The 23,485-nt window shown below is 51.6% G+C and overlaps 1 protein-coding gene across 1 annotated transcript in view; it reads left to right on the top strand.

The window, feature by feature from the left end:
* LOC102250927 (sodium/glucose cotransporter 1) overlaps positions 1-23,485 on the top strand; it is a 27,120-nt gene that overhangs the window by 729 nt on the left and 2,906 nt on the right. Inside the window, exons 2-14 of the mRNA XM_005886328.2 lie at positions 2,722-2,793; positions 6,068-6,172; positions 7,270-7,329; positions 9,003-9,107; positions 10,939-11,044; positions 12,013-12,093; positions 13,372-13,592; positions 14,976-15,111; positions 17,603-17,710; positions 18,750-18,900; positions 19,899-20,067; positions 21,145-21,360; positions 23,342-23,441. Of these exons, the coding sequence (XP_005886390.1) occupies positions 2,722-2,793; positions 6,068-6,172; positions 7,270-7,329; positions 9,003-9,107; positions 10,939-11,044; positions 12,013-12,093; positions 13,372-13,592; positions 14,976-15,111; positions 17,603-17,710; positions 18,750-18,900; positions 19,899-20,067; positions 21,145-21,360; positions 23,342-23,441 (1,630 nt within the window). The remainder of the gene's footprint in view (positions 1-2,721; positions 2,794-6,067; positions 6,173-7,269; positions 7,330-9,002; positions 9,108-10,938; positions 11,045-12,012; positions 12,094-13,371; positions 13,593-14,975; positions 15,112-17,602; positions 17,711-18,749; positions 18,901-19,898; positions 20,068-21,144; positions 21,361-23,341; positions 23,442-23,485) is intronic.

Raw genomic sequence — 23,485 nt, 5'->3', positions numbered from 1 at the left:
ACCCCCCTACACCTGCGCCTGGAGCACCCTCTCCCCCACCCGCCACACCTGCGCCTGAGGAAACAGGTTCAAAGAGGTTAAGTAAAACACCCAGGAAATGATGGCGTTCAGATTGGAACCTAGAGCTGCCTGATCCGGCTCAGGTGTGTAACCCAAAGGTCACACACGTATATAAATTGGGGATCTTAGGTGTTCTCTTCACATTTGTATAAAGAGCTAATGTATTCTCTGCTGGTACAAGGTTCTCTTAATAGGTAGAGACCATGTCTCTCTCAGTGCCATTCACTCACTGAAGTTTAGCATGTAAGCACTCAAAAAAGGGTCCTTGCCGGCCGTGTAGCTCAGTGGTTGAGCATCGACCTAGGAACCAGGAGGTCACAGTTCAATTCCCCGTCAGGGCACAGGCCCGGGTTGCGGGCTGGATCCCCAGTGTGGGGTGTGCAGGAGGCAGCCGATCCATGATTCTCTCTCAACATGGATGTTTCTCTCTCTCTCTCTCTCCCTCTCCCTTCCTCTGAAATCAATAAAAATAAATAAATAAATTCGAAAAACAAAGTCTGATCATTGGCCATTCTTTTGAGGCTTACAATGAGCCATTATGCTGCTAGTGGACAGACAGCGTGATGGAGACATGGTTTCCATCCAATTAAGAGAATTGTGTACCAGCAGAGCAAATGCAGGCCCTTTATTCCAAATGTAAAAAAGACACCTGAGGTGTTTTGCAGATCATTTAAACGAACAGTTGTTTTTTTAAAAAAATTGGCTTCCGTGGTGAGAAACACCCTTCTCGGTGGCCTAGGCAGGGGGCTCTGAGGAGTCCTTGTTCGGGGATTTTTCCCCCAGATTCTCTTACTGAATTAAGAAGCCCCCACCCAGCGTGCTTCCTGGCCACGGTCAGAGGACTAGTCGGCCGTCTGGTCACTTCGAAAGGAAGCCTGCTGTTCCTTCTGCTGGTATCGGAGCCGTCAGATGTGCACGGTCATCCAGCCGCCTTGATCTTTCCCTTCCTTATCAGCTTCCCTTTGGCTCTTTTTGTAAGGCGTATGTTGTTATTACCTAGGAGAGCACAGCACACTTATTGTAGGAAGGGAGAAGATGTGTGCATATCCACAGAATGAGTTACTATTCTCCACCCACTCCCGTCTCTCTGGGGAAACCATGGCCCTGTGCCCTCCCTCCCCTTTCTCGGTGCTCATGCAAACAAGAGAGCACAGACATAGAGTTTTTGTGTCTTTACCAAAAATGTGATCAGATTCTACACATTATCCTGCAGCTGCTTTTTGTCACTTGCTGTGCGGTGGAGAGAGTCCTACAGGTCAACAGTAGAGCTCTAGCTCATGGTTTATACAACATAACAGTCACGCAAATGTGTGGACTGTCCAGCTTTTCTCTACGATTGACGCTTAGATTATTGCTGGGTAGATTTTTTTTCTTAATCTTTTTCTTTTTTAATGTGTCAGTGCTTTTAATCTGCGCAGCATGGATTCGCAAGTTGGAAGCGCTGGGTCAGAGAGTGTGTTTACTTGAAATTTTAGTCTGTATTATTAAGTGGCGATCCACAAAACTTGTTAAGATGTCCATCTCTCCAGCAGCCTGTGGGCATGCCGCTTCCCGGCCCTCGCCAGCCTTGCTCAGTCCTGCCTCACCATTTCTTTTCTTTTCTGCCGTCTGATGGGGATGAGTGGTGTCCCCCCGCAGCTCTGACTGGTGTGTCCAAGACTCCTCGTGAGGTTGAGCGTCTTTCATTGATTTTCCTCTTCTGGGAAGAGCCACTTTATTTTGCCCATTTTTGAACTTGGTTGTTTAACTGTTTTTATAAACTTGTACCTTGGTTGCGGGCACATCCCCAGTGGGGAGTGTGCAGGAGGCAGCTGGTCGATGTTTCTCTCTCATCGATGTTTCTAACTCTCTATCCCTCTCCCTTCCTCACTGTAAAAAAATCAATAAAAGATATTTTTAAAAAACGATTAAGAAAAAAAATCTACCCAGCAATAATCTAATCGGCAATCGTAGAGAAAAGCTGGACAGTCCACACATTTGCGTGACTGTTATGTTGTATAAACCATGAGCTAAGGTGGTTTTTTTCAAGTTGTTATTTGTCGAAACCAGTTTCTCAACCTCAGCACTATCCCTCTTGGTTGTGGGGGTCTGTCCGGTATGTTACACGATGCCTCGAAGTGCCCCTGACCCTACCCATTCACAACCAAGGTCTGCAGACATTGCCACGTGTCCCCTCGAGGGATGGGACAGAAGTCACCCTGGCTGAGAGCCACTGGTCCGGGCTCCATTCATGGTGTCTTTTTGTCATTTGAATGTTACTTCACTTAGAAGAACTCAACTATCTCTCTTTTCCTTTACATCTTCTAGAAGTCCTGGTTGGCTTAGGGAAGTTTTTCCCACTCCAAGTTTGTACAAATATTATCTCCGAGACTGCTGGGAACCGTGCCACTAGTCAACTATTTGGGGGGGGGGGAAGCAATATTATTTTTACAAGAATATAGAGATATGGACATCCCCATGCAATGTCAGAGCTGGAAGAGACTATAGTCTCCAGTGAGGCCGCCATGAGCCCTCCCGTAACTCGGGGGGTATGGCCTTCTATTCCTAACAAGAAAGAAGGGGAGAGTGGATTTGGTGTCTCACTAAAGAGATTTACCCGCTAAGAGGCCCGTGTCTCTGAAGCAGTTGGTTTCTTGTGTCCATTGCTCTCTGTTGTTTAAGGCGATACTGACAAGCAGTCGCGGAAACATAGAAGACTTCTTCCTGGCTGGCCGCAGCCTGGCGTGGTGGCTGGTGAGTGTGGCATCCACTGGGGGCTACATGCTAACTTGCTTATTATCTTACTTTTTAATGTATTTTATTGATTTCAGAGAGGAAGGGAGAGGGAGAGAGAGAGAGAAACATCAGCGCTGAGAGAGAATCATGGATCGGCTGCCTCCTGCACGCCCCACACTGGGGATCGAGCCCACAATCTGGGCATGTGCCCTGACCGGAATCAAACCATGACCTCCTGGTTCCTAGGTTGATGCTCAATCACTGAGCCATGCCAGCTGGGCAACTTGCTTATTATTTTAATTTAGGTGTCTTACACTCAGAATATTTTGAAATTTTTAAACGAGGAAAGCCATTTCATTGGTGGTTCCTGTAACTCCTAAGTAGTTTGTTACCTAAATGTTCCCAGTTAACTCAGTTTTCGTTTAATAACCACTTACGAAGTTACTGGCACACACTTGGGACTCTGCACTTACTTGCATGTCTGTTCCCTCTGCCAGGTTAGGAAGCTCTCATTCCCGATAAAACTCATATGTACAAGGAGATAGTCCTGCCCTCTAGCAGCGCGCAGTCTAGAATGGGAATTAGACTCCCATCCAGTGCATTACGGTGCTCACAGCAGAGCGGGGAGCCAGTTACGACTTGAGTCAGACCATCTCACTTTTATGTTTAAAACCCTCTGGGGGCCCCCTGACACCCAGAATGAAAGCCCAGCTGCTACTCCTGTGTTAGGCCACAGGTTGTCTACCCTCCTCACCTCGCCTCTCAGGACCCCCGTTCCAGTTCCAGCCGGTGTCCTTGAACACTGGGTTTATCCTGCCTTTGCCCCTGCTGCTTCTCCCACCAGAGGCTTCTCCCCAGCTCTCTCCTGGCTGCTTCCTCACCTCTTCTGGTTTTCCTCAGATCTCCTCTCACTCTATCCCAGCCACCCAATTGCTGCTTCTTATGCTAGAAAATAACCCCTAATTTATTTTGTTTATTCTCTTCTTCCCAAAAGAATGTTGTCTTCATGAGGGCAAAGGCTTCTTTCTGTTTTACACACCAATATATCCCTAGAACAGTGCCTGGCGCACAGATGGCAATGGACATTTATAATTATTGAAATAATGAATGGTGACCTTTTCTTTTTAATCCTCACCCGAGGAGAGGGGAGAGAGAGACATATTGACTGGTTGCCTCCCATGCGCTTCGACGGGGGGTGGGAATTGAACCTGAGGCCCTTCGGTCCAGGGGCTGATGCCCTAACCACTGGCCAGGGCAATGAATGGTGACTTTTTAACCTACCTTTCATTTTTAATGTATTAATATCTTCCTAGGTCTATATATATACATAGGTAAGTAGATATAGATATTTTACACAGGGTGGGACAAAAATAGGTTTACGGTTGTGAGTACATGAAATACAGTTTATTATTGTATTATTATTTACTAGAGGCCTGATGCACGAAATGGTGCAAGGGCTTGGCCCTCACAGCCCTGGCTTCATCCGGAAGGTCGTCTGGACAGTCATCCGGACAGTCGTTCTGCTGTTCGGTCTAATTAGCATATTAGCTCTTTATTATATAGCATTAACGAGAGGTCCGGTGCATGGATTCGTGCACCAGTGGGGTCCCTCGGCCTGGCCTGCGGGGATCGGGCTGAAACCAGCTTTCCAACATCCCCCAAGGGGTCCTGGATTGTGAGAGGGCAGTTCTTGGGTGATGCACCCCAGAATCAGGCTCCCTCCTCTCTGATTTCAAGTACATCATCCAAGAAACGCAGCTGCCAAGTCACTGCATCTCGGCAGCTCCTGTGCTGAGCGTCTGCCCCCTGGTGGTCAGTGCGCATCATAGCTACCAGTCGGACGGTCGCTTAGGCTTTTGTATATAGAGATTATTGTATTATTTTTCATATATACACCTGTAAAACTACTTTTGCCTCACCCTGTATTTATATGGAATTGCATAGTATTATATGAACAGTCTTCCTTTTATTTACCATATTATTGGGCAATTTAGGCAGTATGTAATTCTGTAGTATTGTGACAACCGTAATGAATATTCCTAATAGTAAAAATGCCTATCACTTGAGTACTTATGTGTCTCTTTTAAGATTATTTGGCCTTAGATTTGTTATTGCTAAGATGTTGATGCCTGCACGTTCTCAACTATGTCTTAGTGCAGTGATTCCCAAAGTGGGCGCTGCAGCGATCCAGGGGGGCGGTGATGGCCACAGGTGCATTTGGGGGCGATGAGTAACTGCTATTAAAATTTTAAAAAAATTAATTTCCAGGGGCTGAGTAATATTTTTTCTGGAAAGGGGGCGGTAGGCCAAATAAGTTTGGGAACCACTGTCTTAGTGCATTTTATTTTTCATAATTACAACAACAAACTTCTTTGTTCTGTTCAATGCTTTTGGTATTATATGCTATTTTATCTTACTTTAAGATTGTTAAAAACAGTGCTGTTTTTATTTGTTTGTTTGCTTGTTTGTTTTTACTAAAAGGCTTTGTTATTTTAAGCCTCCCTTGATAATTTGGTTTTAAATATGTCTCATATCAATAGCATAATAGTTGGATTTTTGTTTTAACAGAGTGGCTATCTCCACTCTGTTAAAAAGCTATTTTTGGTTTAGAAGGGATTTTGTTCGTTTTAAATGCCACTGGGATTTTTTTATTTTGAAAGTAACAGCTGTTGGTTAAAAAAAAAGTTACAGTCCAAGTGTAGACCTTGAAATTTTCTCCTCTATCCGTCTCTACACCCATAATTCCAGTCTCCAGAAGTACTTCGTTTTATATATTTTTTACCAGAATCTCTCCCATGTGTATATAAACAAATACGTGCACAAGTGTAATGTACACACGTAATATTTTAATGAGATTATATTATAATATTGTTTAACTTATTTTTATGACTTACTACAGCTCCTTCATTTATGCTGCATTGTATTTCACTGTTTTCATGTATTTTAACTAGTTCCATGTCATCAGATTGTTAATATTTTAAAATTATTTCTGAACAATGATGGATTACACTCCTGCTAATATTTCTGCATTAGTGAATTGCAGGTACGTCTGTGGAGCATCGGGGGGTGGCAGCATAAGAATGGCTGTTCTACCTTTTTCACTGTCTCCCTCTTCACTTGGCTTCTAACTTACGGCTAGGATTTGTATAGAAGAAACACCAATGGGAATTGTGCACAGGAAATATCCCCTTTTGAAAAAAAATTGTAAAATTCAGTTTGAGTTTACATTTGAGAAATGAATTCTTGGACATGGACTAAAAGTTTTGATGTGGAATTGTCGTCTGATTACCAGATTGGTGCTTCTCTTTTTGCCTCAAACATTGGCCCCGCCCACTTCATGGGCCTGGCTGGCACGGGAGCGGCCTCGGGGATCGCCGTGGGGGCCTTCGAGTGGAATGTGAGTAATGGGTGTGAGTGACCAGCCTCCATCTTTATCTTTGTCCATAAAGCTCATACACATCAAAACCTGCTTCCAACTTTGAGTAAACATTGACTGCTTCTTGAGAAGGCCTGGGAGGAAGGGACCAAGTGTTTAGTATCTCCAAAAAACCGTGCTAGTGTCTTCTCTTCTTGGTAAATTACTGAAGAGACAGAGAATATTTATATTCCAGGGACTGTAGGAATACAGTAAACAACTGTCTTAGGGAACTAGTCCTGTAGAGAAAAGATCATACTAACATTTAAATGTCTGTATATAAATATGTATGTACATATCTGTATGAGTCACATCTTTCTTCTCATGGACAGCAAAAGTAAAGAATACTTCTAGCCCTCGCTGGTTTGGCTCACTGGATAGAGTGTCTGCCTGCCCACTGAAAGTCCCGGCTTCCATTCCAGTCAAGGGCACATGCCTGGGTTGCAGGCTCAATCCCCAGTAGGGGGCATGCAGGAGGCAGCCAATCAATGATTCTCTCTCATCATTGATGTTTCTATCTCTCCCTCTCCCTTTCTTTCTGAAATCAATAAAAAATGTATATTTAAAAAAGATTTTTAAAAAGAATACTTCTAGCAGAGTGAATTCCAATCCTAGTAAGAAACCCTGAACTTTACAAGCATTTCCTCTCCAAATTACTAGCATCTCCTTCATATATTCCATTTACCCTACCCCTTCTTTGTAAAGACCCAGTTTTGTACTCAATTTCAATGCCTTGTGTACAGTTTTGGTAGTTTTCTATTTCTCTGAATGGTTTCTGATTTTTCTTTCTTCTTTATATATTTCATTATAAGTCACCTTCATTTCTATCTGGAAGTAGGCGAACAATGAATACTAATAAATACCTTGAAAATTGGCTCAGGAGCCCCCCCTAATTAAGAATGCACCCTTTATAGGCAAACATCCAGTGCCTATCAGTTAAGTTCATTGGATGGGAGGTTTACGCATGGGCTGTTATTCTTCAGGTCCCCGGTAGGAACCCCTTAGATAGGGAGTGAGCTTGCATCTTTGTTTAGAGCTTGGCCTGTGTGGGACCCTGATGTTTTTCTTTTTGGTTTCAGTCTCCGTTTCTGCTCTTTGCTCTTGGCTGGATATTTTCTCCTATTTACATTAAGGCTGGGGTGAGTGTCAATTATCAGTTACTCTATTTTCTACAATATTTTTCTTACAGGGGTGGGTGGAGGCCTTGACTGCAAGCCCTAGGGGCTTTGTGGGGGTTTGGAAATGCTTTGTACCTTGAGTGTGGTGGTGATTACACAATTGTATACATTTTCCCAAACTCATAGAACTTTATATAAAATTGGGAGAATTTTACTGAGTGTAAATTATATCTCATAAAACTGTTAAACTTCAAAATATTTGTGGAGCCCCTGGCCAGTGTGGCTCAGGGCGTTGGAGCAGCGTACTGTACACCGGGAGGTTGCTGGTTCGATTCCTGGTCAGGGCACTAGGTCCCGGGTTCAGTCCCTGGCCAGGGCATGTATGTATACATATTTGTGGAGAGGGCATTAAAAACGTAACAGGCTCATTTGATGTGCTAACACTTGCAATTGTGAAGCCATAATCCCAGGAAAATTATCTCAGATTGTGATTGTTATTTTTGAGATGAGGTCTTTTAAGAAGTAATCAAGTTAAAACCAGGTCATTAGGGTGGGCCCTAGTCTGGCATGAACATACAAGAAGAGGAAATTTGGACACAGACATGTACAGAGAGAAGACCCCTCAACAAGCCAAGGAGAGAGGCCAGAACCGGTCCTTCCCTCAGAGGGAGCCAACCCTGCCGGCACCTGCAACGCCCAGCCTCCAGGACCGTGAGACGCGCACTGAGGCGTCTGTCGTGACGGATGCAGACAGTACATCTCAGAACCTGGCTGCGAAATGAGCTCTGGATGGCAGGTTACGATGAAAAAGCAAGTGAGCGGCCAAAGTAAGAGACTTGGTGTTCAGGAGATACAGCCGTGGGAAGCCCCCGGGCGAGTCTTCATACAGCAGGTGGGATTGGAGTTAGACATGGGTGAGGTCGGCGGACAGAGCACGTGAGGACATTCGGGACAGAAGGAGGGACAGTACTCATGTGACAATTACTTACTCACCTGCCGTGAGCCAGGCGCTGCAATCTAATGACCAAAGAGGCCTCACTCCCTGCCCACGGTGCACGCAGCCTGAGCGCCTGGAGTAGAAGTGAACGGGATCGCTGGGGGCACCAGCACACGTGAGCATCGCTGACACAGAGTCAAGCTCTTCTCCCTGGCGCACCTGTTAGATTTGTAGGATGTGAGGAAGCAGTTAATTTTGCTCTATGGTTAGTTCACAAAAGTGATTTGTCATCATTAAACATTTTGAATGAACTGGATTTCCTTCTGCTCTCCGAGGATTGCACTCGAAGCAGATTCCAAGCTTCTATATATTTTATTGATTGATTTCAGAAAGGAAGGGAGAGAGAGAGAAACATCCATGATGAGAGAAAATCATCAATCGGCTGCCTCCTGCACACCCCACACTGGGGATCGAGCCTGCAACCCGGGCTTGTGCCCTGACCGGGAATCAAACTGCGACCTCCTGGTTCCCAAGTTAATGCTCAGTCACTGAGCCACGCCAGCCGGCCTGGAGTCCAAGCTTCGTGAAGGCAGCAGCCGTAGTGCCTGTCCTGTTTATTCCTCTCACCCTCACAGCTGCTGTTAGTACAAAGCCAGAGTCGGGACCTGCATCTTGTCTTCCTGGGCCACTCCCACCCTGGCTGCACCTTGTGAGCCTGCAGTGTGTCTGACAGTGACTTCTCTTGTTGCTCGTACAGGTGGTGACGATGCCAGAATATTTGAGGAAGAGATTTGGTGGCTCCCGGATCCAGTTCCTCCTCGCTATTCTGTACTTATTCCTCTATCTCTTCCAAAAGATCTCAGTAAGTTGTGGAAAAGCCAGCTCAAGAAAGAAAGTAAATATCAGTACCCAGGACTGTGCTAGATTTGTCCCAGCAGTTTGCTCTGGGGCCCCATCAGTTACTTCCTGGCCTCTGCTGTTAAAGCTAGAGCAGAGGAAGAATCTATACATATAAAAGGCTAACACGCAAAGTGTCCCTTCGGGAGTTGGACAAGGGAGACTGGGAGTTCGATCGCTTGCTATGATGTGCGCTAACCACCAGGGGGCGGCGCGGAGCATGGCAGGCGACCAGCAGCTGTGGCGGGGCACTGAGGGAGTGAGGGACGGAGGAGGCAGGGAGGCAGGGAACCTCATTGGCCCTGATCGCCAGCCAGGCCTAGGGACCCTACTCGTGCAGGAATTTGTGCACCGGGCCTCTAGTAGCATAATAACAGTTCACAGAAGATAAACGGCGGAGGCGTCTTCTTTGCCTCCTGAGCCTAGGTTACAGGGCCCTCCTCTGTACTCCCAGAGAACCTGGGGCTTCCTGGGTCGTGTCATTAGGTGATGTCACTCCCCTGTTACAGCCACCCAGGGGTTGCCACACCCTTACCAGAAAGCCGAACCCCTGGTGACGGATGAGGGCTGGGTTGTCCCAGCGCCTGTCTCTCTGGCCTTGTCCCCCCGCTGTGGTCACCGGGCTGTAGCCACCCTGCCTGCCTTATTGTTGCTCACATCCAGAAAGCCTTTTCCCCTTGAAGCCCTGTCACCTGCTCTTACTGTGTCCACAATGTCTTCCCCATATTTTTCACCGAGCTCCTTGGGAAGGCCTCCCATGGGTACATTGGTCATGCTCACTCCATTTCTCAGTTTTTATTTTTCTTTGTAATACTTGTCGCCATGTGAGAGGAATCTGTTTCCTTGCTCTTGGTCTGTCTGCTCCACGTCAGTGCAAACTTCCTGAGGCCCCGGGCCGTGCCTGGCTGGTCACTGCATTGCCCCCTGTGCGGAGAGCATGGTCAGCGCATAAGCCACTCATGGATGTTTTTTGAACAATCGAATGAGTGCCACTTATCACATTACAAGGAAATTTCCTAGTTAGTGGTCTGTCTCCATTAAGTGGAAGCTACTTGAAGACAGTGACTGACTTTTTAAAATCTTTTTTTATTGGTTTCAGAGAGGAAGGGAGAGGGAGAGAGAAACATCAATGATGAGAAAGAATCATTGATCAGCTGCCCCCTGCACGCCCCATACTGAGGATCGTGCCCCCAACCTGGGCGTGTGCCCTGCCTGGGAATTGAACTGTGACTTCCTGGTTCATAGGTCGACGCTCAACCACTGAGCCACACTGGCTGGGTGACAGCGACTGACTTTTGGTAACCCCGTGTCTTCAGAACCCGCCCACAGGCCAGTCCTCATGGTGGTCAGCTGTCTACAGTCCTTGAGCTAAGAAAGCTTTCACAGAGCCAGGGCTATAAAGGAACATGGACGGTGTGTGGCCTGCAGAGCCTGCAGTGTTCACCGTCTCTCTGGTCCTGCGCAGAGAGAGTTTGCCAACTCCTGACAAGCTGGTGCCTCTGCCTTCCCAAGTGGAGAACTCCGGGACCGCTCACGCTGCGCACAACCCCGCTGACGCTCCGGGGGGAGAAGGCTCAGTGTGTTAAGTGGATAATCGGGTTAGCCAAGCCCTCAGGTGCTGGCCTTGGCTGGACGCATGGGGCACAAGCCTTGCTGCCAGCAGAACTTGGGGACCCTCACCCAGTGTCCCCCAGTGACGTGGGCCATGTGCTAACTGCGATGGCTCCGAAGGGCAGTGTCTCAGGGACTGCGCCTAGCCGAGAGGGAAGTGCAGCTGTGGCCTTGTGTCGTTTCAGGTGGAGATCTGCACTGGGGCCATGTTCATGGGGCTGGTGCTGGGGCTGGATGTTTACCAGGCCACCATGGTCTTGATGACCATCACTGGCGTTTATATGATCACAGGTGAGGTGACGCTGAGCACACAGGTACTTACGTTAACGCCAAAGCTCTACCTCTTAGTGGAGTCCTGGCGGACACCGGGGCCGGGGTCTTCAGCTTTTGCATTTTCCTACGTCCGGAGAGCACTTGCTGAGGCCCGGAGGCTGCGGAGAACAGGAAATAATGGAGGCAGGAGTGCCAAACTAGAGCCCTACCCCGAGAGAGGCGTTTTGGGTGGGGGTGGTCTGGCACCGCAGGCAGCCAGGTGCAAGAATGGGACCCCAGGACGGGAAGGAGGGGGAGGCAGCAACCTCGGGCATCCTGCTCACCTGGTACCTGGTCAGGCCGTCAGGAACTTCTATGGAGGCAGTTCTGTCCTCGCGGTCTCGCCTGGGCTGTGAGTGAGGACGTGTTTCCCAGCCACGGTGCAGTCTTGGACGCTGGGAAGTGTCCCTGGCAGATCACCAGTCGAGTGGAGAGAATCGGGGCTGGGAATGGAACGCACTGAGTCAGCGTCCTCCGTGAGCCGTGCGGTGGGGCTTGCCTTCCCAGCGGCTGTCTGCGGACATGTTTGGGTGTCACCGCGGGGAGTGCTGCTGGCATCCGGCAGGGAGAGGCCAGGGCATGCTGACTGTTGCTTCCAAACTGAGATGTTAAAGAAACGGACAGGTTTTCCCCTAGGAAACCACCAGGTTTTGGTTCATCCAAAACATGGGGAGAAAGGGAAATTGAGACATAGAAGGGCAAGATAAGAATCCAGCAGGAGGTCATAAAGGAGGTTAAAGAGAGAAAACGGTGCACCAAGACCAGCATAAGTAGTCGTCAGACCCACTGAATTGAAGGGACAAAGGGGTGAGTGTGGAGATCTGGGGAAACAAGCAGGTGGAACAGGACGCCAGCGCGCCTTTCCGCAGGAGAGCCACACGCGGCGTTTGTCCTCTCTCTCTCTCTCTCTCCTCTCTCTCTCTCTCTCTCTCTCTCTCGCCCCTCAGGTGGTTTCCTCACTGTGGTTTATACTGACACCCTGCATGCCAGCGTCATTGTCCTGGGGTCCTTCTTGGTGATGGGCTTCGGTAAGTAAGTCTTGAGAACATTGAGCACCCGGGGTGGGATCTCCGAAGCTGATTGCTGCCCTGGGCCTTTTCAGCATCGTCATCTCCAGATGAGGGACTGAGGCCCTCGGAACCCAAGAGCAGCCCGTAAGGTCATGCTGAAATGTGGGGGCGGGAGGACTTCCGCTTCCGTGCGAGAACGGAGCCAGGTGTGCAGCTAGCTGAACTGTACAAAGTGAACACACTGGTACCAGCACCGAGTCAAGAAGTTTCCTTTTTCTTTACTTCCTTTTCAAACTTGATACCTTTTGTTTCTTTTTCTTGCCGATTACCCTGGCCATGGCCTTTAGTACAGTGTCGAATAGAAGTAGAGACAGCAGACATTCTTGTCTCATTCTCAATATTAAAGGAAAAGTTTTGAATGTCTCACAATTAAATGAAATGTTTGCTGTCATTTTTTTGTAGACATTCTTTGTCATACTAGCGTAGTTCCCTTCCATTCCGGGGTCATAGCACCTTCAGGCACGGCTAGATCCAGGGTTCTGCCTGAACCAGGGAGGCAGACAGCTCCAGACTGCCACACTAGCCGAGAACCCCAAAGAGAGAAAGCAGGCTTTGTTGATCTCTTAAGCCGACGAATAAGTCCTGACTAGCTGAGCGTGGGTCTCCAATCCACTCCCAGGGGCGAGGGAACACTGGCCGGCGGGGTCAAGTACCCAATTGGGATGGTGGCAGTGTGACGAGGACCACCTAGGCCACACAGGACGGAATGAGCTGGGAAGAGGGGTTCTGCCACCAGAAGCAGGAGCGGGGGTGCTGGGCACACAGCCACAGTGTCCCCTGGACTCTTCCTTCTCTTTGAGGAAAACATGTGTCTTGTCTTAGGCACGTGGGGTCTTGACTATTTGTCACTCACTTGCACTTTATATATTAGACTAGAAGCCCATTGCACGAAGATTTGCGCAATAGGCCTTCCTTCCCTGGCTGCCGGCACTGGTTTTCCTCCGGCACCCGGGACCCAGGCCTTTGGTCCGGCCGCAGCAGAGAAGCCAAGCCTCTTTAGTCTTCAGTCTTCGCTCCATGCCTGTGTATGCAAATTAACCGCCATCTTTGTTGGGTTAATTTGCATAGTTGCTCTGATTGGCTGGTGGGTGTAACTGAGTGACACCAATTTGCATGTTTCTCTTTTATTAGAGTAGATGCAGTTCATCAAACTGGGCCCCACTTTGCAACCTCAGTTGGTTAGGTGTGTGTTACTGTCCAGTTTACGGCACTGAAACACTTTATGTTGTTTTTAAGCCTTCAAGGAAGTGGGAGGGTACCAGGAGCTATTGCATAAGTACCCCAACGCCAAGCCAAGCATCATCCAGGAGGGAAACTGGACTGCCCCGCCAGAATGCTACCTGCCTCGCGAGGATTCTTTCCATATCTTCCGAAACGCCATCACTGGAGACCTCCCCTGGCCTGGAGTGGTCTTTGGCATCCCCATCCTTTCCATATACTACTGGTGCAGCGATCAGGTAATGAGACGCGTAGGGGCGAGGTGACTGCATGGGGGCTGGTGATTCAAGGCTCCACCCAGTGGGTCAGGTTTCCCTTCCGATCCCTGTTGACTGCCTACCTAGTTTAAATGAAATGGTGTTTAGAGGAATTTCTCCTACATTGCCATCTACAGCACATCAACTATTCTTATTTTTTCTTCTTTCCTATCATTCTCTAAAACATAGTTTTTTTGGACATAAAAAATGAGTCAGTTCTCCTCAGTTGGGTCAATAAATTAAATGCAGCCAATCAGCATATCAGTTGGATTTTTTAAGGATTCAAACTTACTCTAAAAATTGTATGGCTCTCTCTCTCTCAGTGGTGGCTCATTAAATAAATTGTGAAGTATTCATAAAGTGAAGCGGAAATATAGAAATAAAAGGAAGTGTAGCTGCACATAGTAACATGGATGAATCTTTTTTTTATTTCAGAGAGGAAGGGAGAGGGAAAGAGAGAGAGAAACATCAATGATGAGAGAGCATCATGGATCGCTGCCTCCTGCAGGCCCCCCACTGGGGATCAAATCCACAACCCGGGCATGTGCCCTGACTGGGAATCGCATCCTGACCTCCTGGTTCATAGGTTGACGCTCAACCACTGAGCCCCGCCGGCCGGGCGGATGAACCACTGTGATCACGTGGGTTTACTCCTGTGGACTTCTTCCTGCGTATAGAGTCGAGGTGTATGTGCTACTGCTGCATCCTGTGCTGTTTAGTTACCATCACACTGCGGGCATTTCCCCACATTATTTAAATGTCTTCAGGGATGTCGTTTTAGTGCCTGCGTCGTGCCGAAAGGTTCTGACGCGCTGGCCCGTGTCTTGGCTTTTTCTTAAGTGCCTCTCCACCTGCCAGCTGTACTGTTCTGCTCGGCCGAGTGCACGCTGCCTCTGAAAGCAGGAGCCCCATGAAATTGGGTCGTAAAACCTCTTCTGGAGGAGATTTTTGCATTTTTAAAGGTCTCTACTAGCTCATTTAAATGAGATGAGTGAAGTTGGTCTGAGTTCTGAGTACACATGTGTCGCCAGGAACCCACCTTTGCTTGGATTGACGTCTCGAGGCTCTGCTCCTTCCACCCAGCAGAGACGGTCTGTGGCCCCTCGGAGGGAGTTTGGTCCTTGCCGGGGGACGGACTGTAAGCACTGCATCAGTGCTAGCTGCGAGGCCAAGGTCACGCACGCCATCGCTGTCCCCTCCGGCAGCTGTGCCCTGAGCAGAGCGCTTCCTGGTCATGCCTCTCCTCCTGCCGGGGTGCCCTGGAGAAGCTGGGTGAGGGTCCCAGCATTCCCTCCGCCCGGCGGCCTGGGCTCCATGTGCCCTGAGAGACAGCCACCTCCCTCACCATCTGCGTCTCCTTGGCAGATCTTTGTGCAGAGGTGCCTGGCAGGGAAGAGCATGTACCATGTGAAGGGAGGCTGTGTCCTTTGCGGGTACCTGAAGCTGCTGCCCATGTTCACTCTTGTGATGCCCGGAATGATCAGCCGCATCCTGTACACAGGTAACGTCTTGGTCCTGCTGTGCTCACCCCAATCCTCGCCTGTCTGTCTTAGAGACCCAGATACCATCCGGGTTATCAGGTCTCCTACAGTGAACTGGTGTCCAGGCGCCCAGATCGCTGCCTTGGAGCCAGTGGTTTGGGTTAGGGGGACGGCTGAGAGCAGTCTGGCAGAGGCCAGGGACATAGGCGGCTGGAGAGGATTCCAGAGAGAGCCATTCAGGAAGGGCAGAACCGACCAGTGCTCCGCAGCAGGAAGGCGGGGTTCCTCCCCTGCCCCTGGCGGTCCTGCAGGCGGGTGCTGGGCTGGGAACTGGCGATGCTGTCCCTGCGCTCACGGCTCCAGAGAGGGCTTGTACCTCACTGCACCGATAAGGCTCGGGGGAGGGGGGACTCCACGTAACCCCCAAAGTACGTCTGACTCTGAGGCCCACATTCTTTGCATTAAATGCTACTAAGTCATCCCTTCTCCCTTCATGAGCTATCGTAATTCTGTGCATCTAGCCCATCCCCTAGTTTTACCAGCTGTGCTGGCCCTCGGGGCCCCAGGTCTGTCACTGTTCAGCCTGTAGGGACCATGCTCTCTGTTAGAGGCAGCCAGCGGGACCATGGCCAGGCCCCGGGGCAAGCACTGCTTGTTGCTCAGCATGTGCAGTGGCATCTCTCATCCCAAGTCATCTTCAGCCTGCCCTGAGACATGCCTCTTTTCCTTTTTCTTTATTTTAATATGTTTTTATTGATGTCAGAGAGGAAGGGAGAGGGAGAGAGAGAAGCATCAATGATGAGAGAGAATCATATATCAGCTGCCTCCTGCACGCCCCACACGAGGGATCGAGCCCCAACCCGGGCCTGTGCCCTGACCTGGAATTGAACCGTGACCTCCTGGTTCATAGGTCGAGGCTCAACCACTGAGCCACGCCTCCCTGATCCTGATTCCCTTCTAGTTCTAGCAGGAAGGGAGGCGTGCTCTGTGTCAGCATCCCACACCTGGTCTTCGCGTCAGGCAGCGCTCCTGTGGGCCTCGGAGCTGCCTCTGCATTAAATGTGCTCTCCAGGACCCAAGAGCCCTGGCGTCATGCCCCCCCCCAATACTACCGACCACCCGCTCACTGACAGACAAGGTCGGGCAGATTGCATGTGCTGGGGACTCTGAAAGCTGCTGAGGGAGGGAGGAAGCATGGGGCATAGCTCTTTCCTCCGGTGGAAGTGGCCTTGGGAAGCCAAGGTCCCTCCAGCCTCTGACCAAAAGGTGCGTAGAGGTGATGGAATGCACTGGGGAGAGCCCTGGGTGGAAGGGCCAGAACCACGTGTCCCAGTCCTCGGGACTGGCCACAGTCACGGACCCACGTACACGTGCCAAGTGGGGAAAGCCAGGAGCCACTCATCGTGCAGGCTGGCACCTGCCATGTTCCCGGAAGAAGACGCTGTGCCAGCAGCCGGGATGCTCTGGCCTGGCCTGATTCCGGGTCTCTCCCCGGCCAGGTCGGGGCCACGCTGCCAAGGGGTGTCCTCTCTGTCCAGTTTCCTCTGTAGCCTCTATGACTGGGCTTTTGTTTGAAAATGATCTGCCTTTTGGCTCCTCTTTCTGGGCTGGTGTCACCTTCAGGCCGTCCGGTGGCAAGACTGTCACAGCAGCACCAGCCTCTGTCCCGCCAGCTCACCCCCCAAAGCAAGTGTTTCCTTTCCCAGTGGTTCCCGCAGAAACCCCAGGGGCGTCCTTGTGAGCCCACATAGGTGACAGGCACCAGGCCTGGTGACCAAGGAGAAGGGATTTCCCGAATGGCCAGGCCTGGCTCCCGGGCCTCCCAAGCCACACCATCCCGGCTGAGGTTGCGTTACCGCCGCAGGGGGAGAGGAGCGCGGGTGGATGAACGGGACGTGCACTGTGCCACCCCCGTGAGCTTTTACGTTCTTTCTCCAGGAGCTTGGTGACCACTTCCTCAGCTAGATTGCTGTCCCCGACAGAACCGCCCACTGTCCCCGCTAACCTGGGCGATGGCCTGCCTCCTCCTGGTCGGTGTGTGTTATTAGTTCACTGTGGGGTTTCTCACAGGGCAGCTCTATATCCTGGATGTAAGCTCTTGAAGGGTACATCACATTCACTCCCTTTACTTCCCTTTATCCAAAATTTCCTCCCAAGTACCCTATCCGGGCCCAGGGAGCAGGGTCATGAGTTGCTCACACATTCGGTGAATAATCCTCTGGCTTTGCTAACCAGTAGCTGGATCATTAAACGGCGTGTTGAGGTCACGGGACTGGCTGTGGGTTAGGCAGTGAATTGGTAGAAGCATCAGCTTACTTGACTCCTCAGGCCTAACTCCTAGCTTTTGTCTCTACTCCCAGCTCCCCAAGCGTGTCTAGGATCATGAACCGGAAGGGTGACCAGTCGCCCCAGAACCGGTCAGATGAGGAATCTGTCATTCCCATTGCATTCCTCTCCCTGAGCTGATCTTAGAGCTTCAGGGCCAACTTGTTGGTTTCTCTCTCTTTGCAGACAAAGTGGCCTGTGTTACACCTTCCGAATGTGAAAAGCACTGTGGCACCAAAAGTTCCTGCAGCCCCATCGCCTACGCTTTGCTGATCATCGGGCTGCTGCCCAAAGGTAAGGAATGGACCCTGCCGCCCGGCCAGTGAGGCTCCAAGTGGAGCGTTGACTTATGAACCAGGAGGTCACGGTTCGATTCCGGGTCAGGGCACAGGCCCGGGTTTCGGGCGTGATCCCCCGTGGGGAATGCAGGAGGCAGCCGATAATGATTCTCATCATTGATGTTTCTAGCTCTCTCTCCCTCTTCCTTCCTCTCTGAAATCAATAAAAATGTATTTTAAAAATATTTAAAAAGAAGAAGAAGAAAGAAATGGACCCTGCCGGGCCACAGAGATCAGGATCTGTGTCCGCCTGGGAGCGCGTGCCTCGGGCTGTGAGAGCTCATCTGCCAGGCAGCCGTCCCTCTGGCGGAAGTGGAGGCATGAGTGAGACGGGGCTGTAGGGCGCCTGGAGCAGGCCCAGTCCAAGGACACCCGTGTGCCTGGCCCGAGCAGCCCATTATGTACCCTTTAGGCTCCCAGCAGATCAGGGTCCCTGCCACGCGGTAGCCTGACGGGTCGCATGGCTGGATGGCTATGGTTATCGCTAACATTGGTGGAGCACTCTGTATTGGGAATTGTGCTGACCCGTCTACTTAATTTGTCTTAATCTTAACAACAGCCTGTGGTAAGTGCTTTTATGCCCATTTTACAGATGAAGACACTGAGGCATAAGGAGCAGCACCACTTGTCTAGAGTCTGACCTTCTCTGCGCCTCTGGCTCCTCATCTGTGAAGGGGGAGGCAGCAGTGGTGTCTGTCGCACAGGGTGGGAGGGAGGATCGGCAGGCTGATGCCTAAGGAATGTTCTGGTACAAAGTAACTCTCAGGAGAGAGTTGCTCCCATCATTATATCAAGACATAGCCGGAAGCGAGAAAGTCTCCTCACAAAGCAAGGACAAATGTCATGTGTTCATCTCTCCGCGGTGAAACCTCACTCCAAACAGAACTTGCATATTTTGTAGAGAAAATGTGGTACCTGGAAAGGTTCCTTAGGAGGCCTGCTCCACCTCCCGGCGTGGACAGAGCCGAGGCCCAGGAAATGTCCCTGTCTTCCAGGTGCCCGAGGCCTGATGCTGTCCGCACTGTGGGCGTCTCTCATGTCCACCCTGACCTCCATCTTCAACAGCGCCAGCACCCTCTTCACCGTGGACATCTACACCCAGATCCGGCCGACAGCCACGGAGCGGGAGCTCATGGTCACAGCCAGGTGAAGGCTTGCTCTCACGCTTCAGTTACGTGAAACATTTAGATCGTAAGGCTATGTATGGAATCAGCCTGTCTGTACACAGTATGATTCTACATATTTTTGCTGCCGTTTTGCAATGAAGATGTATTGCTTTTATAATCACATAGAAAAATTATTTGGGAAAAGAATTAAGTAATCACTGAAAAAGATTAGCATAGTTTGCTGTCGCTCCAAAATAGTCCTGGTGAGGAAATTTACATACAGGGTCTCATTATCTCGTTCAGTCCTCGTGGCATTAAAGGTCAGTGTTACTGTCCTTACTCTCTGGGAGAATGGGGCGAAGAGGCTGAGAGAAGGGAATGGACCGACCTAAGGTCCCACAGTGAGTAGGAGGATTTGTCCATCTGGGAGCCACGGTGTTACCCACGAGGACACACAGCACCGTACTAGGCCCGGAGAGGGGACACAACCTGTAAAATGTGGTCCTGTCTTTATTCCAGAGGGTTTCACGGTGACTGCCCTTGGACTGCATCCAGCCTGCATGCATGTAACGTGGCCTGATGTGTCTCATGCTTCCTTTATCTTGCATGAAGAAGCGTGTAGCTCATCTACTTTCTCTCTCTAATCCCTGCTTCTGAGGTTGTCTTTACATTTTGATCAGCACTCCGTAGTTTAAAGGTACTTTTCTGAGAAGTTAATAGTTCTCACGTATTATATATTTTAAGCATGACTGCCTCAAACCCACCCTCCAGATATGGTAAAGCCTGTCCGTGACTCAGGAACAGGCGAACGAACACTGTTTTTGTCGTCATCATTCAGAAGGTGAAGGATTTTTGTCTGCAGCCGTATGGCTGTCTCCTGTTTAGGGGGATGGCTGTTTCTTCTGCCCCACAATGATGAATGGGCACTGGAATTTAACCTGAGGAATCATTGAATGAATTGTTTATGGTTTGTAGACATTTTATTGGCAAGAGGGGAAAACTCACCAAACTGCCATTGTCTGTTGGTTTACTTTACAGGTTTTTTGTTATCATCTTACTTGTTGTCACCATCATCTGGGTCCCTGTAATTCAGGCGACAAACAGTGAAAAGCTGATTGACTACATGCATGCAGTTAAGAGTTACCTGGTGCCCCCCATCGCGGCCATCTTCCTGCTCGCCATATTTTGCAAGAGAGTCACTGAGCAGGTGGGTGGGGTTGTTGTCTTGGCCAGAGTTGCCCGAGGAGGGTCGCTGGTGCCTCGGGTTCACAGCGTGGCATCACGCGCTTTCTGAGAGGGTTTCCTCCGGAGAGATGTGCTCCCTGCTCCCTCACACACGTGGTAAAGGCCGGCTCTGACTGGTTTCCCTCCTTTGCAACGTAACCCTCCCGCGCACACGTCTGGCTGTAGGAGCACGTCCTCCACTTGCTCTCTATTGGGATGTGTCTGGCTCCGAGATTTCATGTCCACAGTGGGATGTACAGTTGTGGCTACTCCCCTTCCCTGCAGTGAGGCCATCTCTCCCAGCCACGCTTTAAGCACAGATCCCAGGAGTGGCTCAGTTGTGCTTTCATACGACTTTGAAAGCACAATTTGTCAGAATTTTTTATTTATTGTTTGAGTCATATTTTCTAAAAATATATCTTTATTGATTTCAGAGAGGAAGGGAGAGGGAGAGAGAGAGAGAAACATCAATGATGAGAGAGAGTCATGGATCGGCTGCCTCCTGCACGCCCCCCACTGGGGATCCAGCCCGCAATCTGGGCCTGTATGGGGATCCAGCCCACAACCTGGGCCTGTGCCCTGACCCGGAATTTTACCCTGACCTCCTGGTTCATAGGTCGACACTCAACCACTGAGCCACACCAGCCAGCTCCAGATACACTTGAGAAGTCGAGCCGGCAGGATTGGCTCATGGGTTGGGGGTAGGGCAGATGGAAAGGGAAGGACAGGGAAGAGCAACCAGGGAGATGGAGGTGCCCTTACAGGACGGGGAGGACTCGGTCTCTCTGGACACGTTACATTGGAGGTCACTGTGTGTGACCCAACTTAACAGCACATGCAGTGCTCCTGCCGCTCTGCCTGGCCTGAGGGGGCGCACATGCGCTCAGGCCTGTGTTCAGCCAAGAGGCACCCACCCTGGTGCTCACACAGGGCTCCTGGGGGGAGCCCTAGGATGACAAGGTTGGCTTCAGAACTCAACTTCTCAGGGGGCTGAGGCTGAGGGGGCCTAGCCTCCCCCCACACCCCCTCTCAGTGACCCTCGGGGCTCCTCCTCCCGCAGGGGGCCTTCTGGGGGCTGATCGGCGGACTCCTGATCGGCTTCATCCGGATGGTGTCTGAGTTTGCCTACGGACGCCAGACCTGCTCGGCAGACAACAAGTGCCCTCCGATCATCTGCGGCGTGCACTACCTCTATTTCGCCATCATCCTCTTCGTCATCAGCCTCCTCACCATCCTGGGCATCTCCTTGCTCACAGACCCGATTCCGGACAAGCACGTAAGTCCTGCCCCGGGGTGTTGGGGGTCCGCCCGGCCCAGGGTCCCCGCAGCAGTACCTGGGCTCTGCTAGCTGGGCCAGATGCGGAGGGCTGGGGCCAGGCATAGGGATGGACCAGATACAGGCAAGGCAACAGACAGGCCCTGCCTTACAAACAAAATAAACTGACCCCCTTTTCAGCAGCCTCTGCCGGGCGGGGTTCACTCAGGATGAGAAGTTTGGCTTTTAAAATACACATTTTCCTTGGAAGTGTTGTGTCCCTAACGTCAGTGTGAATTAATAGAATCCGCCAGGCCCAGCTGCCACCACCCAGAGAAAGTTAAGCCAACAGGAGGGGGAGGGGCAGTCCTTGGGCAGCTGCCTGCGCCCGCTCAGGGGTGGCATCTCCCGGGCTCTCCTGGCGCGGCTGTTTCACGCTTCCCAGTCACCCAGTTGGAAGTGAGAAAGCCTGGGCCCAGAGCAGGTCAGTCCCTTGTCTGAGGTGCCAACCTAGTCAATGGCACATCACCTCCTACGGCACCGCACAGCCGGCAGGCCCTGCAGGACAGGGGCGTGGCCAAGCCAGAAAGCAGCGGGAAGGGCCCAGATGTCCAGTCTCTGGAGCTCAGAGGGAGAAGCATCTGGAACACCTGATGCCTTCCCTGCACCCTCGCCTGGGGGGAGGGAAAGCCATGAGCTGGAAGACTGCTCAGGGCCGCTCCCCGGCCTCCCCTCTGGCCGCACTGCTGCTGAGCAGCCCCGTTTGCTCCTCCCCTTCTTGCACACACAGCCCCGTTGGAGGAGGGATGGAGCCAGTGTGTGTGTGGGGGGGGCGGTGCGGGGGGCAGCCAGGGTTGCGGGGTGCAGGCCCAACACACGTCACCCCGGCATCGTGACAGTGGGAGACTTCCCTGCTCTGGCACCTTGAGGAACTGGGGTGATGGGCGTGACTCCTCTTACTCTCACCTCTTGGGTGTTGCCTGCTTCTCGGGCAACCAAGTGCTCGGTGAGTGTGTCCCACCGGCCTGGCGGCAGGCGGGTGCCCTGGGAGCAGAGGAGCGGCTGGCAGGGACGGGGAGCGGAAGAGGAAGCAGTGTTTATGGGTCCGTGTCTAGGCACTGGGCCAGGCCCCTGCTCACCACCCCCGGGAGGCGGGACAGAGCACCGGGGCCTGGTCCACAGGGCATGAGGGTGTTGTTGGGAAGGCCAATATGTACACACGGCATCACCAGGAAGCAGTTCAAGGCTGAACCGGCCTCTTAGTAACACAGCAGAAGTTTAGTGCCGGCACTTCAACCCGAGAGGCGGGCGCAGGCAGGTGCTGGAGGGCCCTGTCATGTGCCGAGGGCGGGCTGAGGTTCCTATACGCCAGGCTGGTGTGACGAGAGCTTAACACCGATTCCAGATCGGGAGGCGGGAAGGCTCACTTAGTTGTGCTCCTGCTGACCCCAGTCCTTGGGGCGGGGAAAGCACTTCCCAAGGGGGTCGCACGTGTTTTCAGGAGAAGAACAAAGTCGCAGACCAGAGGGACAGGGGTGCTCCCTTGCTGAGCCTGAGCGCTGGGCTCGGCGGGGCCAGGTCACAGGGCCGGGAAAAGCCTCCGGGCTGAGCGAGAGCTGTCTCGGCGGCCGGGCGGGGTGAGGGAAATCAGCGCCCGTCCAGTCGGCCCTGTCCCTTCCGTCCGGGGAGAGAGGGGACGGCTGCTTTCACCCGGGGGCACAGGGTCCTGGTCCCTCAGAGCCCGAAGCGGCCCCGAGCGAGCTGCCTCCACCCTCACTCAGCGGAAGGACAGGGGCCTGGGGAGGCATCACCCTTTGCCAAGGCCACACGCCCAGCAGCAGAGCCCACACGAACTCCATGGCGGCCAAGGGCCCGCTTCCCCGCCCCCATCCCTCCCGTTTGTGTTGGAGCCTAAGGACCAGGTCCCTGCAGTCCCTCAAGCCGCGGTGCCCGCCTGCCTGTGTGGCAAGGCCTGAGTGGGGACCTGTCCCTCCCTCCCCAGCTCCACCGGCTCTGTTGGAGTTTACGCAACAGCCAGGAGGAGAGGGTGGACCTGGATGCAGAGATGCAAGTGAAGAGAACGGCTCTGCGGGTGCAGCCCGGTGAGGAGGCCGCAGCCTGGCGGGGGGGGCGGGGGCTGCTCAGG

The sequence above is a fragment of the Myotis brandtii genome, unplaced genomic scaffold (assembly GCF_000412655.1).
Source record: "Myotis brandtii unplaced genomic scaffold, ASM41265v1 scaffold97, whole genome shotgun sequence".
NCBI lineage: Eukaryota > Metazoa > Chordata > Mammalia > Chiroptera > Vespertilionidae > Myotis > Myotis brandtii.
The sequence above is the reverse complement of the archived record's forward strand: the minus strand, read 5'-3'. Positions and strand labels throughout refer to the sequence as shown.